This window comes from Chelonoidis abingdonii, chromosome 7 (genome assembly GCF_003597395.2).
Source record: "Chelonoidis abingdonii isolate Lonesome George chromosome 7, CheloAbing_2.0, whole genome shotgun sequence".
Lineage (NCBI taxonomy): Eukaryota > Metazoa > Chordata > Testudines > Testudinidae > Chelonoidis > Chelonoidis abingdonii.
Window position 1 is genome coordinate 10224965 of NC_133775.1, and position 14667 is coordinate 10239631.

At 37.2% G+C, this 14667-nt stretch overlaps 1 protein-coding gene across 3 annotated transcripts in view; it reads right to left on the reverse strand.

The window, feature by feature from the left end:
- The window catches only part of FAF1 (Fas associated factor 1), a 320055-nt gene that overhangs the window by 95730 nt on the left and 209658 nt on the right, over positions 1 to 14667 (reverse strand). For all 3 annotated transcript variants that reach the window (XM_032767242.2, XM_032767249.2, XM_032767254.2), the window contains 3 exons: positions 12510 to 12636; positions 10964 to 11027; positions 9916 to 9997 (listed from right to left, as the gene is read on the reverse strand). In XM_032767242.2, the coding sequence (XP_032623133.1) occupies positions 9916 to 9997; positions 10964 to 11027; positions 12510 to 12636 (273 nt within the window). The remainder of the gene's footprint in view (positions 1 to 9915; positions 9998 to 10963; positions 11028 to 12509; positions 12637 to 14667) is intronic.

The window sequence follows — 14667 nt, forward strand, 5'->3', positions numbered from 1 at the left end:
GTGAAGAATAATATTCACGTGAAACGACAAGGAAAACATTTAATAGATTCATAGATTCCAAGACCCAAACAGATTATTATGATAATCTAATCCACCTTCCTGTAAAACACAGGCCATAGAATGTCCCCATATAATTCCCAGAGCAGATCTTTTAGAAATACATCCAAGCTTGATATAAAAATTTTCAGTGATGAGGAATCCACTATGACCCCTGGTAAATTGTCCAGCAATTAATTACCTCACTGTCAAATATTTATGTCTTATTTCCAGTATGAATTTGTCTAGTTTCAACTTTCATCCATTGAATCATTTTATACCTTTCTCTGCTAGAGCCCATTATTAAACATTTGTTCATCATGTGGATATTTACAGATTAATCAGAACACTCCTTAACCTTCTCTTTGTTAAGATGAATAGATTGAGCTCTTTGAGTCTATCACTATAAAACAGGTTTTCTAATCCTTCAGTCAATCTCATGGTTCTTCTCTGAACTCTCTCTGATTTTTCAACATCTTTCCTGAATTGTGGACATCAGAACTGGACACAGCATTGGAGTAGCAGTCACACCAGTGCCAAATACAGAGGTAAAATAAGCTCTGTACTTCTACTCACAATTTTCCTGTTTATATATCCCAGGACCACATTAGCTCTTTTCGCCACAGCATCATATTGAGAGCTGAGGTTCAGCTGATTATCCACCACTACCCACAAAGCTTTTTCAGAGTCACTGCTTCGCAGCAATGACTCACCCATCCTGAATGTATGGCCTAGGTGTATATATTTACATTTACTCATATTAAAAACGCATAGTTTGAAATACCAAGGTACAAAACATACAGGAATGACAGAACAAGTCATGCTGGTGGGGCAGTGGCACTATATGTGAAACAAAGCATACCGTCAAACATAGTAAAAATCTTAAATGAATAAAACTGTTCCACAGAATCTCCATCACTAGAAATTCCATGCTTGAATAATAAGAGTATAGCAGTACAAATACACTACTGACCACCTGACCAGGATGGTGACCATACTTGTGAAATGCTCATGGAAATTAAAGAGGCTATAAAAATAGAAAACTCAATAATAATGGAGGATTTCAACTATCTCCACATTGACAGAGTGCATGTCATGGGATGGGATGCAGAAATAAAGTTTCTAGACACTATTAATGATTGCTTCTGGGAGCAGCTAGTCCTAGAACCCACCAGGGAAGAGGTAATTCTTGATTTAGTCATAAGTGGACAACAGGATCTGGTCCAAGATCTCAATATAACTGAACTGCTTGGAAAAGCAACCATAACATAATTAAATTTAACATTCTTGTGTGTGGGTAAATATCAAAGAAGTCTGTCACAGTAACATTTAACTTCAGAAAGGGGGAACTATACAAAAATGAGGGAACTAGTCAGAAATTAAAAGGAACAGTCACAAGAGTGAAATGCCTGCAAGCTGCATGGATATGTTTTAAAAATACCATAATAGAGGCTAAAATTAATTGTATACTACAAATTAAAAAGAATAGTAAGAGGACAAAAAATGCCACCATGGCTAAACAACAAAGTAAAAGAAATATTTAGAGGCAAAAAGGCATCCTTTAAAATTTGGAAGTCAAATCATACTAAAGAAAATAGAAAGGGGCATACACTCTGGTACGTCCAGTGTAAAAGTATAATTAGGCAGGACAAAAAATAATTTGAAGAGCAATTAGCTAAAGACTCAAAAACAAACAGCAAAAACAAAATGTAAGTACTTCAGAGGCAAGAAGGGGGGCTGCAAACAATCTAGGGGGGTACTGGATGACCAAGTGCTAAAGGAGCACTCAAGAAAGACATGGAGGAGAAACTAAATGAGTCCTTTGCATCATTCTTCACTGCAGAAGATATGAGGGAGATTCCCATACCTCAGCCATTCTTTTTAGGTGACAGATCTGAGAAACTGTCTCAGATTGAGGTGTCACTGGAGGAGGTTTTGGAACAAACTGATGAATTACACAGTAATAAGTCACCAGGACCAGATGGTATTCACTCAAGAGTTCTGAAGGAACTCAAATATGAAATTTCAGAGCTCACAACTGTGGTATGTAACCTAACATTTAATCAGCTTCTGAACTAGACGACTGGAGGATAGCTAATATGACGTCAATTTCTTTAAAAGGCTCTAGAAGTGATCCTGGCAATTACAGGCTGGTAAGTCTAACTTCAGTACCAGGCAAATTGGCTGAAACTACAGTAAAGGACAGAATTATTGGACACATAGATTAACACAATTTGTTTGTGAAAAGTCAACACAGCTTTTGTAAAAGGAAATCATGCCTCACCAATCTATTCAAAATCTTTGAGGGGATCAACAGACATTTGGACACAGGTGATCCAGGAGATATAGTGTACTTGGACTTCCAAAACACCTTTGACAAGGTTCCTTATCAAAGGCTCTAAAACAAAGTAAGCAGTCATGGGATAAGAGGGAAGGTCCTCTCATGGATCAGTAACTGATTCAAAGGCAGGAAACAAAGGATAGGAATAAATGGGCCAGTTTTCAGAATGGAGAGAGGTAAATAGAGATGTTCTCCAGAGATCTGCATTGGGACCAGTGCTCATAAGTGATCTGGAAAAGGGGGTAAACAGTGAGGTGGGAGAGTCTGCAGATAATACAAAATTATTCAAAATAGTTAAATCAAAGCTGACTGTGAAGAGCTACAAAGGGGTTTCACAAAACTGGGTAACTGGGCAACAAAATGTCAGATGAAATTCAGTGTTGAGAAATGCAAAGTAATGCACATTGGAAAACATAATCCCAAAATGATGGAGTCTAAATTAGCTATTACCACTCAAGAAACTGACCCTGGAGTCATTGTGAATATTTCTCTGAAAAAATCCACTCCATGTGCAGCAGCAGTCAAAAAGGTTAAACAGAATGTTAGGAATCGTAAGGAAAGGGATATATAATAAGAGCGTAAATGACATAATGCCACTATAGAACTCCATGGTATGCCCATACCTTGAATATTACACACAGTTCTGGACACCCCATCTCAAAAAAAGATATATTAGCATTAGAAAAGGTACACCAAAGGGCAGCAAAAATGATTAAGGGTATGGAACAGGTTCCATATGAGGAGAGATTAAAAAGACTGGGAATATTCATCTTGGAAAAGAGATGACTGAGAGTTGATATGATAGAAGTCTATAAAATCATGAATGGTGTGGAGAAAGAGAATGAAGAAGTGTTATTTATATATCTTAACATAACACAAGAACCAGGGGTCACCCAATGAAATTAATCAGCAGTAGGTTTAAAACAAACAAAACTATGTACTTCATACAACACACAGTCAGTCTACAGAACTCATTAGCAGAGGATGTTATGAAGGCAAAAACTGTAAGTGGATTCAAAAAAGTATTAGACGAAGTTCATGGAGTACATATCCATCAATGGCTATTAGCCAAGATGGTCAGGGATGCAACCACATGCTCAGGGTATCCCTAAGTCTCTGTCTTCCAGACGCTGGGACTGGATCATTCAGTAATTGTCCTGTACTGTTCATTCCCTTTGATGCATTTGGCATTGGCCAGTGTTAGAAGACAGGACACTGGGCTAGATAGACCTTTGGTCTAACTCAGTATGGCCATTCTTATATTGTTTGCTTGCACCCAATTTACCCACAAATCCAGATAGTACTCTGAATCAGTTACCCGTCTTCTTAATTATTTCCTCAATTTTTGTGTCACCTGCAAACTTCATCAGTGATGATTTTGTGTTTTCTTGCAGGTCAACTAATAAAAATGTTAAATAGCATAGGGCCAAGAACCAGCCCCTGTGGGACCCCACTGGAAGCACCATTTTACGACTATTTCCCATTTATAGTTACATTTTGAGACCTATCAGTTAGCCAGCTTTTAATCCATTTAATGTGTGCCATGTTAATTTTATCTCTCTCTAGTCTGTTTAATCAATAAGTTTTGCAATACAAGCAGAGATAAAACATAACAATTACTCGTGCTGCAATCTAGTAAGGATACATCTTTTGCACAATGAGCCATCAGATTTTTACTTATTTGGATTTACACAAAAAATAAAAAAAGAAGTACCTATCCCAAGCTCCAGGTGTCTGACACAAGTTACATTAATGAAAAAAATTAAATAGTTGCTTACCCTTGACAGTCTACACGATGGAACTGTTTTAAAGACTACAAATGTGAAAAGTAGCCAGTTTTATGTCTCAGAAAAAAGAAGACTGGATAGTGCTCTCCAGCTGGATAGTGCTCTTGAATATTTTGGTATTGCCCCAGCATAATGTTCAATCAGAAGGAAAACTACGGACTAGTGGATCAACAATACCACTTCATGCAGCATTCAGGTTTTCCGTCTACGTACAAAATATACCAACTACATACAAAGAAATCAGCACTTCAGATGATAAGATCACAGCCCTAGATGATATGGTTAGAAAAACATTTTTCTGGAGAATGAGAAATATAACCTTTTTAGTCAGTAGATTGTCCAATAAGGCTGCAATATCTTTTTTTCGATCATAATATATTTGAGTTCCTTAAAATAATTATAAGTACTCTTTGAAAAAATGTTTTTCAAAACTTTTCTTACAGTCACTGTTCCTAAAATATTACAAGGGACTTCCTCTTTTGCTAGTAAAGTACTGTGGATAACCCTGGAGCCCAAATCAACTCTGCGGTCTAAAAAATCATTTTTACAGTCAACACTGTGAAATCTGAAAAGCTCTTCAAAAGATTGCTTTGGACCTATCATCATTTCAAGATAATTTTTACTACTCAGAATTGCCAATGTTCTTTCCAGATCTTTCAAAAGAGGTGGCTCTCACAGAGCAGAAAAGAACTGAATAAGGAAAGCATGAAACCTAGCCAATAGTTTACAGGCTCCTTTCTGGCATCTTGGATGTTCTGCAGGTCCCAGCCAAATAGTACTTCCAGCAAGCAATGTCACTGAAACACGGAGAATCAGTCTAAACTTAGATGAATATAACCTACCTATTCACATTCACAGCCAAAGGTGATGTTACAAGATGAGAAAACAACACGCCTGATTTTCAACAATACTGAGCAGTTCTAGCTCCCATGAGTTCAGATAGTGTTGCTGGTGCTCAACACTTCTGAAAATCAGGCCCAATATAGCTAGTCATACTGACGGCAGATTGTGGACAATTTAACCAAATCCTGGGCCGCACTGACAGATGGCGCTATTTGCTATGCATCTGACGAAGTGGGTATTCACCCACGAAACCTTATGCCCCAATACTTCTGTTAGTCTATAAGGTGCCACAGGACTGTCTGTCGCTTTTTACAGATCCAGACTAACACGCTCTGATGCTATTTTCTAAGTTCTATAACAGCTTCCATTTGACTTAGAACCATTATAAATATAACCCTTCCTAAAATAAGGATTCTTTCTTTTAGCAACAGCAGGATGAGATTTCTTTCTGAAAAGGTGACAGGTATGGACTTGGGATTCTGAGCAGTAAGCAGAAGGAATCAAAGGTTTAATTTCCAACTTTTGCTGCTGCCTAAATCACAACAGCAAATGGGTTAGAACAACAGCTGGCTCATACACAAGAGAGACTTCATCACTTCTCTACTCTCTGCACACCAAATTACAACTCAACAAAATGAAAGTATGCTTCATAGTACAATATATAGTACTAATCATCATATAGAGAGAGAATCTTATAAGTATTGTATTACAAGAAAGGCTAATACAATACTATACAGATTTTTTAAAAAAAATACAAGATGAAGAAGAGCCTCAAGAAAAAATAGTTCCTATTGAAATATAATGGAGAAAACGAAGACCACACTACAGCATGAAATACAGAGCAAACAAACTCATGTTTGGAGTCAAACTAAAAAGAAAGACAAGATTGCAAATATATAAGGATCAAATATATATACACGCACAACAGCAATCAGGTTACAAAATTCACCACAATTATAAAAATCACGATGACATTAATAAAAAGAAATTGTTTAGGTTTGGATGGATGTGAGATGCAACTCTTTGGCTAATCTCTGCTAAGGCTGGCATGTTGTCTACATAAACAATTTCCATTATGCCATCCTAATGAGACACCAAGTTGTAAAACACAGACAAATATAATATAGCAGGAAGTCTTCTGTAAAGGAATATTCTGCTGTTCCAGTGTATTACAATTCTTCCAGTGAATTAGCATGTTCGTGGATGAGAAAGGGCCAATTTATTTGGAAATGCAAAAAGTCTTAAATTAAGTCAAATTGTAGGAGGCTATTATGGAAATTAAGTACCCAGAGTTAAAGTTCTGCCATAGATCAAAAACCATCTAAGAGATAGAAATCAAAGTGCTGGTCTAAGTGGCTAACTGTCAGGATGCAACGAGTTCGTGCAATGCAGGGGGCCACTAAGGATCTGCAATAGGAGTGATATTTAATATAACTATTAGAAGTGGGTGGAGAGAGAAATTGAGAGAGACAAGAGGAGATCTGACAGAGGTATATAAAAATTAGTGCTATTGAGAAGGTAAATCAGATGATCCTCTACCCTCTCTCATAATAAAAGATGCAGGGATCACCCACTGAAATTGAAAAGCAAGCAAACCACTGATAAAAAGGAAATACTTAAATTTTTAATTATTCAAGCAAAGAACTTAGTGGGAGGCAAAAAGAGAGATTAAACACACATAAATAACAGTACCACCCAAAGTTATTCATTACACATGATAAACATTTCATGGAATGGATTACTTCATGCTTTGGAACGTAAGTCAACCACTAACTGCTTGAAGCTAGGAATAAACTTCCACATAAGTATGTAATTAAAAACTTGTCCATGATGGGGGGGTTAAACACTTCCTCTGCAGCATCTTGTCTAGCTACTCTTATGTCCCTCTACAGTAGCTATTTAAAACTACAATATACAGGGCCAGAAATTCAAAATGATACAATAGAGGTTTCCTTCACTGGGTTGGAATAAACTAAAAAGTATTTCATACAACCGTATTTATTTTTTTATTTTAATAAACCCATGTCTCCCTTGCTCACCCTCACCACACTCACACAGTAACTGATAAACTAAATGTCTTTCTTTTGTACTGAACATGCAGTAAGTTTCTTGTGAACTCATAACAGAACATGCAGCCAGATTTAGAAGCTACCTCAGGACACCAGTTGTTAATGGGAAGACAGCTTGCTGTACATTTGCTATGTTTCTACTGAGCACAAAGGTCCAGCTGATGTACAGAGTTGCTTTCACGGCATTTTACAGGAAGATCATGGGCCAAATTCTGACTCAACATACTCGAGGGAAGATTTATATACAGGATGTAAATCAAGACAGAACTTGGGCATATTTTTCCCCTTCACAGCTAGTACAGGAATTGTCATGGAAGAAGTTGCTTTAAAAGTAAAGATAATATTAGCTATCTAAAGTCTCAAAGTCAAGAAGCCAAACTGCAAATACTAGTCAAAAATAAGGCAGGGTTAGCTATATTAAAATTAAAGTAGGCAACAGCTTCTTTTTCAGTTAATGTCTTCTGAAACAAAGTATCAAATGTCTCTGCTTTCTGACACATGTAAGTGAAAGATTTAGAGAAAAGCCTCCATTAAAATATCTATTTTTATAACAAAATGTTTTAAAAATTATTTTAAAAAGTACTTCAAAGTAACTGCAAACTGATTTAGGTAAATACCTTTCATAAAATCATGTCTCAAATACTTCTGCAAGAAGGCTGCAAATTTATATAAACTTAGGATTTTTTTCAGAAAATGTCAGCAGTAGAGATAGGAAAAAAGATATTGATGGCTATGTCACTGAAACTGGACTGTACAGTGCTTTGGACAGCACTGCAAATTCCTCAAGAAAAAGGCTAAGATCTATAAGCACTCTCACTGCCAAGTGCTCTCAAATTAAATCAGTTTGAAGCGGTTTTCATTAAGATGGATTGAGTGTGGCATCGTGAGAAACACTCTTATCAAATGTAGTATTTTACTTAGTGATTAACTATATACCAGCTGATGGAAGCTCCCCAAATCCTTCATAATCCCACCACTCCAATAAACATTTAATGAGTATATAAGTTCAAAAAGCCTAGCAGAGGATTTAAACCTTCAATCTTGTTTTTATTTACTCTTGGAACTCAATTTCTCACTTCAAGTGAAGAATGCTGCTGCCTGAAGCTCATCTGTTGCCCTGGCAAAATTAAGTGCCTCTCACGGTATAAATTAGAACATGGAATATTTAGCTTGTAATTTCTTTTAAAAATTTCCTTAATTAAAACATCATAGTTTCAGTCACTTTATAAAACTTAACAATGATCAAAAACAGAATAAAGTGTCCACTTTTTTTCATTTTGAGTTCTCAAATAATATTGAAAAGATTTTTTGCAGCGGCAAAAAGGTACAATATCATCAAACTTTACTTATTTCACAAGCATTTTTAAAATTCAAAATGTTGAAATGTGATATAAATTAATGTAGCAACTTAATATGTGGGTTTAAATACAAAAATCAATCAATGGTTCAGCCACTGTTTATAAACAACATTTCTAAGAAAAAGGTAATAAAAATAGTAAATTGCTAAACATATCAGATAATCCTGGTAAGGATCTGGTCTGAACCCACTGGAAAAATACTGGAAATAGACTGCAGCTTCCACATCCTACACGTTAGTAGTATATGAAAAGTATTTTGAAGATGAACATTCAGTTGGGTTGTACTGTATTAAAAACCCCTTTGGAGGTATAAAATAATGTTTCTGAGAGCTAATAAAATGCCCTTTGTTTTTATAATTATATGCTTTTAACTACTTCCAATGAATGTCTAAATTCAACTCTCTAAATCAAGCATCTTTTTATATTGATTCACTTGCCTCATTGCCAACATGCTTTAGCATCCATCACTCCTAGGAGTCACGATCAATTCTTACTTTGCTACTTAAGTGTTCTAGAGCAATCTATGCTCTGTCAACCATGTAAATTAATGAAACTAGACTCCAAATTTAGCAGTTATTCTGCAAGAAACTTGTTGGGGTGTGCAAACATGTCAAATAAATGTTAGCTTAGAGCAAGTAGTGGAGATTTTGTTACAAGGAATACTTATAGACCATTTCAATATGAGTAATTCAAGAGAGACAAACACACTTTGTTTGCACATTTCTTTTGGGACCAATATCAAGACAGTTAAAGGATGAATAAAAGCTGCTTAAGCTTTTTATTGGTGCTTTAGTCTTTATCTAGGTGTTGACTTTTACAGGTGAGCGAGTACTTACCCTCCTAGATCCAGGACACCAGGCCTTCATTCAACTATTCTCTTTCTTATTTTATAAAAATACTACTTTTCCAAATGGATGTGGAACATCAGAACCCTGAGGTGTCTATCTGGCTGAATAGAAACCTTACATTCCAAACTATAATACTATTCTGTATTTAAGTAAATGCTGTACCAACACAAAAGGCAGCACATTCCCTGCCCCAATGACCTTACAATCAAATTAGTAAATTTACAACTTTATCAGCCATTATTTAAAAGAGATACCACCATACAGCTTTGTCACTGTCAGCCACAAGGCTCCCAAACAGTGATATCTAGTGAAAGGAGACCAACCCTTATAGAAAAAAGCCTTTAGAAGCTCAGATGACTGCTAGAACTTTGGCTAACGCCGTTAAAGCCTGGGATCGGTTATGTAAGCAAGGCCAGTCCACGACAAAACAGAACAGTTGGCAAGTGTGAGTTATCCCCATCATTCCCATAAGACACAGGGTGAACATTTCAGTCAATCACGTAAAAGTATGAAAATGTTTAATAGTAATGTGGCAAAAATCATAACTTTTTTGGCACAGTGTCAAAAGGTAATAGCTAGCCCTTTTATCACTTTCCTTTTAATACAAACAATGTAACGTTAACACACACTTACATCTCTGGCTTTCCCATAGAAGGCTTCTTGAAAAGCAGCCTCTAGTGACCCAATAAAATAAACAGGATGGCAGTCACCATATCTATTTGAAAATCACAAAGATTCAATTAATAAAAATAAAGTGTAAGTAATTTTTTTCAGTTTCAGCTCTGTTTAAATTCATTTTAAATACTTTTAAATACATGCATTGGCTAAACTCTTAAATATCTCCTCTGCCCTCTGAAGTTTTTGTATAGGATTGCTGACCTTATGAACTTGTCTATCATAACAACTGCCTTCTCTCACAAACTGCTTGATTTTGAAGTTAATATGTAAATTTTAAGTACTATTTCTCAATCATAATTCTATTTCTCCTCATTATTATATTTTTACTGGTTGATTGAGTGTTATTCTTGTTTAATAACATCTTAATTATATCACAAAGATATGGAAAGCTTTTCATCACAAAGGAGCCACAAATGCTTTATAAAAATTAACATGGTATGCGAACTATACACCGGGTTCACTTTATTGGCTGCCAAAGGGTGCCACTTGTGTGGTGAAGTAAGGAACTGTTTAACAGTAAATTGTTTCAGGTATGTTGTATATAAATTCTCAAAAGCAGCACTTTTACACATTTAACTAGTAATTTTTATTATTTAGCTATTCTTAAAACTCTCATGGCAACTAAGTATATTATTTTCCGGTAGCCATCAATTTTTCAGTTAGAAAGAGTTCATTTACATTAAATTAACAGTGCTACTGTTTATAGTCAGTATCTTAGTTATCTCTCTACTCCGTTGAGGAATTCAGGAGTGATACAAAGCAAGTGGCCTCTTAATTAAAGACAGAACCTGCCATCTTAACTCACACTGAATAGTATCTTACTCCATAAATGGGGTCTCTCACTCAAGTCAATGTAAGTGAGATAGAAACTGGCCCTAAATGCCTATGCCAGATAAGGAAATATTTATATTTATTTTACTTTTACTTGAATTGCCTGCTAAATTATAGTTACAGTGCAGCACAAATCACTGTTTGTCTTACACAGTTAATAGCTTAAGTTTACCTTGAGGAAAATTCTGCCGTAAATTGTAATAAGGCATCTCCTTCATTTTCAGCATTTTCTGGCACTTAAAAAAACAAGTATAAATATATATTGAATTGACCTGGAGGAAATAATTTTCAATAACACAGACCCCAAAAATTATTTTTTGCTTCCTTAATGTTTCATATTTACAACTTTCAAAGTGCCCGGGGGAAAGTTCGTAAGTTCCACCAAAGGTTACTGATAGGATGACCTTTTGGTTGAACACAGAATTTCCAGATTCTTCCATGAATATATCCAGGGCCATTCTAAACGGTCAAGTTCTAAACTCACTTGTAATGTGGCACATCACTGATCTGGATTTCAGCTTCTCTTTGGATCTATTCTAACATATTAGAATAAAGAAGCCTCCTTGGAAGAACTGAGAAACCATTTCATTAGTGAAAAATCTTTAACTTGTGAATAATCTTAAAATAAATTTCAGCACTCTGACTTAGTGACATAATTAGACCTTAAGTATGAGTCTATATTGTGATAAAAGACCTGTGGCACAGGCGTGGCTAGCCCAAGTCAGCTGACTTGGGCTCGTGAGGCTCAATCTGCCTGGCTATAAAATTACAGTGTAGATGTTCTGGCTCAGATTGGAGACCAGGTGCTGAGACCCCGTGATGATGGAAGATCTCAGAGTCTGGGCTCCAACTCAAGCCTGAATGTCTACACTGCAATTTTATAGCCCTGCAGCCTAAGCCTGAATCAGCTGATCTGGGATCTGAGACTTAGTGCTGTGGGGTTTTTAATCGCAGTGTAGATATACCCTAAAGTCAACAATATTGATAGAGATGTATATAAAATAATGAATGGCATAGATAAAATAACCAGGCGCTCATACTTACTCTCATACAAGAGCAAAGAATCACCCAATGAAATTAAAAAGCTAACACTGATAAAAGGAAATATTTTATGCAACATGAAATAAACATGGGGAACTCATTGTCACTGGATATTAACATGAAAAGCTTAAGAGAATTTTAAAAAAATAGTCATTTACATAGCTAAAAAGAAAATCCACAGTTACATTAGATAGGCATTTATGATGGAGTTAAACTTTCATGCTTTAGGCAGAGGGTAAACACATAGGGATAGGAAAGAATTTCCCCTTTGGGAAAATAATCCCATAGTCGCCCATTATCAGGTTTCTTTCTGAAGCATTCACTATTAGTCAGCGTCAGATAAAGCAATCATAGACTGAACTGGTATAGCAATTCTAAAGTTCCCATTATGGGCTTTTTTCAGCATCTGCTATAGACTGTGTCCAGAATACATTAATTCTAAGCTGTATTTTTTTGCCTCTTCTCAGTTCAGTGAAAGTGGCACTAAGTAGCGCAAAACTAAAATAAAATAGGCACAGAAATACGGCATGTCCTTCTAAAAGTACCCTAGAAAATAATTAGTGGGATCAATAGGGAAATTAAGGATATTTTCTTGTCTATTACTGTTTAAACCCTTCAGTTCTTGTCGTTTCACTACAGTGTGCATAGTTAACAGTATGTTATCTTTCAATACTTACTCATTGGAGATTTCCTCAAGGCAGATGATGCCATACCAAACATCTCTCCATCATCAACTCCAAACTCTGTAGCATCTTCAAAGTCATCTCCATCGCTGTCACTCACCATATGAACATCAGTGCATTGCTATTCAAAAGAAAAAAAAAAAAAAAGCCTCTGTTACATAGTTAAGGCACCTTTAGTGAAACACGCAAATATAATGCTGAAATAAAGAAGTATATACTGAAAATGCCTTTCTTTAGATAAATAAAAACTTGTCCGTGTACACACAGCACTGCAGATCACAACACTTGGGTGCCCTCTGCGATTCGCTCCCTGTAGTCTGTGCTGCAGTGCGGTGTTGACACAGCTTTTGTGGGAGGCAGTCCTCAAAACTATTGGGATGAGACCCAACCTAACCCAATTCCCACTATCACAAAATCCAGGAACACTTGGTCCTATTCTGGCATACCAGACTAACCACTTATACATATCAATGTGTAGACGGACAGACAAGGCTGCTGCACCAAGAACTCAGGTCCCCCTCAATCTAGCTGTGTCTCCACCAGCGGCCTTCAATGGTCAACCGTTCTGGATTCTGCAAGAGTGAGACCCCACCTCTTCTCACATAAAAATGGTTGAGGAGGCCTTCTCCCCCAACCATCTTATGCTAAATTGCCCTTTAAGTGACTTCCTTGCAAAGACTATCCTCCCCACCACGACCGATTTAGGAGTTATGATGATGTTATTACAGAAAGACAGACAGACACAAAGAAAGACAGAAAGCCAGCCACTGGAATGTATGCTAGGAAAAAACAACACTGTTAGAATTTCACAACTTCAGTGCATATAGACAACAGTAACCACAAGAGAAACCCAGAGTTCCATACATCCATGCAGGGCTAGCTCCAGTGTTTTTGCTGCCCCAAGTGGCAGGAAAAAAAAAAAAGCTGTGATTGTGATTGGCGGAAGCTCCACCGCGCCGCTTTCTTCTTCGGTGGCAATTCAGTGGCAGGTCCTTCCCTCCAAGAGGGACTGAGGGACCTGCTGCCCAATTGCTGCCAAAGAGCCCAACGTGCCGCCCCTTCCCCTTGGCCATCCCAAGCACCTGCTTGCTGGGCTGGTGCCTGGAGCCGGCCCTGCATCCATGACTCCCATCCCCCAGGTGCACACACCAACCAGCCTTGAACCAATCATATACGAAGCCATGTCTACACTCCAGGCGCTCCAGCAGCACAGTTATGGAGCCATAGATATGCCACTGTAACCCCATAGTTTAGATAGATTACAGAAACAGAAGGGGTTTTTCTATTACTACAGGAACTCCACTTTCTTGAATGATAGTAGCTGGGTCGATGGAACCGGTCTTTCGTTGACCTGTCTCCATCTGCACCAAGGGGATAGGTAAGCATAGCTATAGCACACAGCGTTGTGGATTTTTTGCATTCCTGATTGCTGTAGGTATGTTGAGCTACGTTTTAAGTGTAGATCAGGCTTAAAACATCATGCCCTACATGAGTGACTTGAGGGGCAATAAGACTTCCCATGTTTGTCTTAAATAATCCTTTGTGGAAGTGAGTTCCACAGGTTAATCATATTTTGTGTAAAACAAGTATTTCTTTTTCAGTTTTAAATTTGTTGCTTTTCAATTTCATTATATGTGTATGTTCTTTCTCTTGATGTGCCATTGATTTGCAGGCCTTTATCTTTATTTCCCCCCCTCAATGATTTAGAGAGCCAATTTACTCAATTTTCAAGTGCAAGAACGATAAATTCAAATTATGAGGCCTCCTAATGCAAACTAGGATCTTAAAATCAAGCCACAGGAATGCTGGTTCATGATCAGTCATCAGTAATATTCTGTCCTTCATTACACCTGTAGAAAGAGAAAGTTACTCACCTTGTGCAGTAACTGAGGTTCTTCGAGATGGTTCTCCCTGTGGGTGCTCCACTTTAGGTGTCTTTGCGCCCTGCGCTTGTAATCAGAGATTTGTAGTAGCAGTACCCCCAGTGGCCACACATGTGCGGTATCCATCTCACGCAATTGAGTGGCCATTTAATGTGCACACCCAACTGTCCCTCGGTTCCTTCTCTACCCCAGAGAATCAGCATGAAACGCTGAAGTAGAGGGAAGGAGGGAGGGTAGCGGAGCACCCACAAACACAAACATCTCGAAGA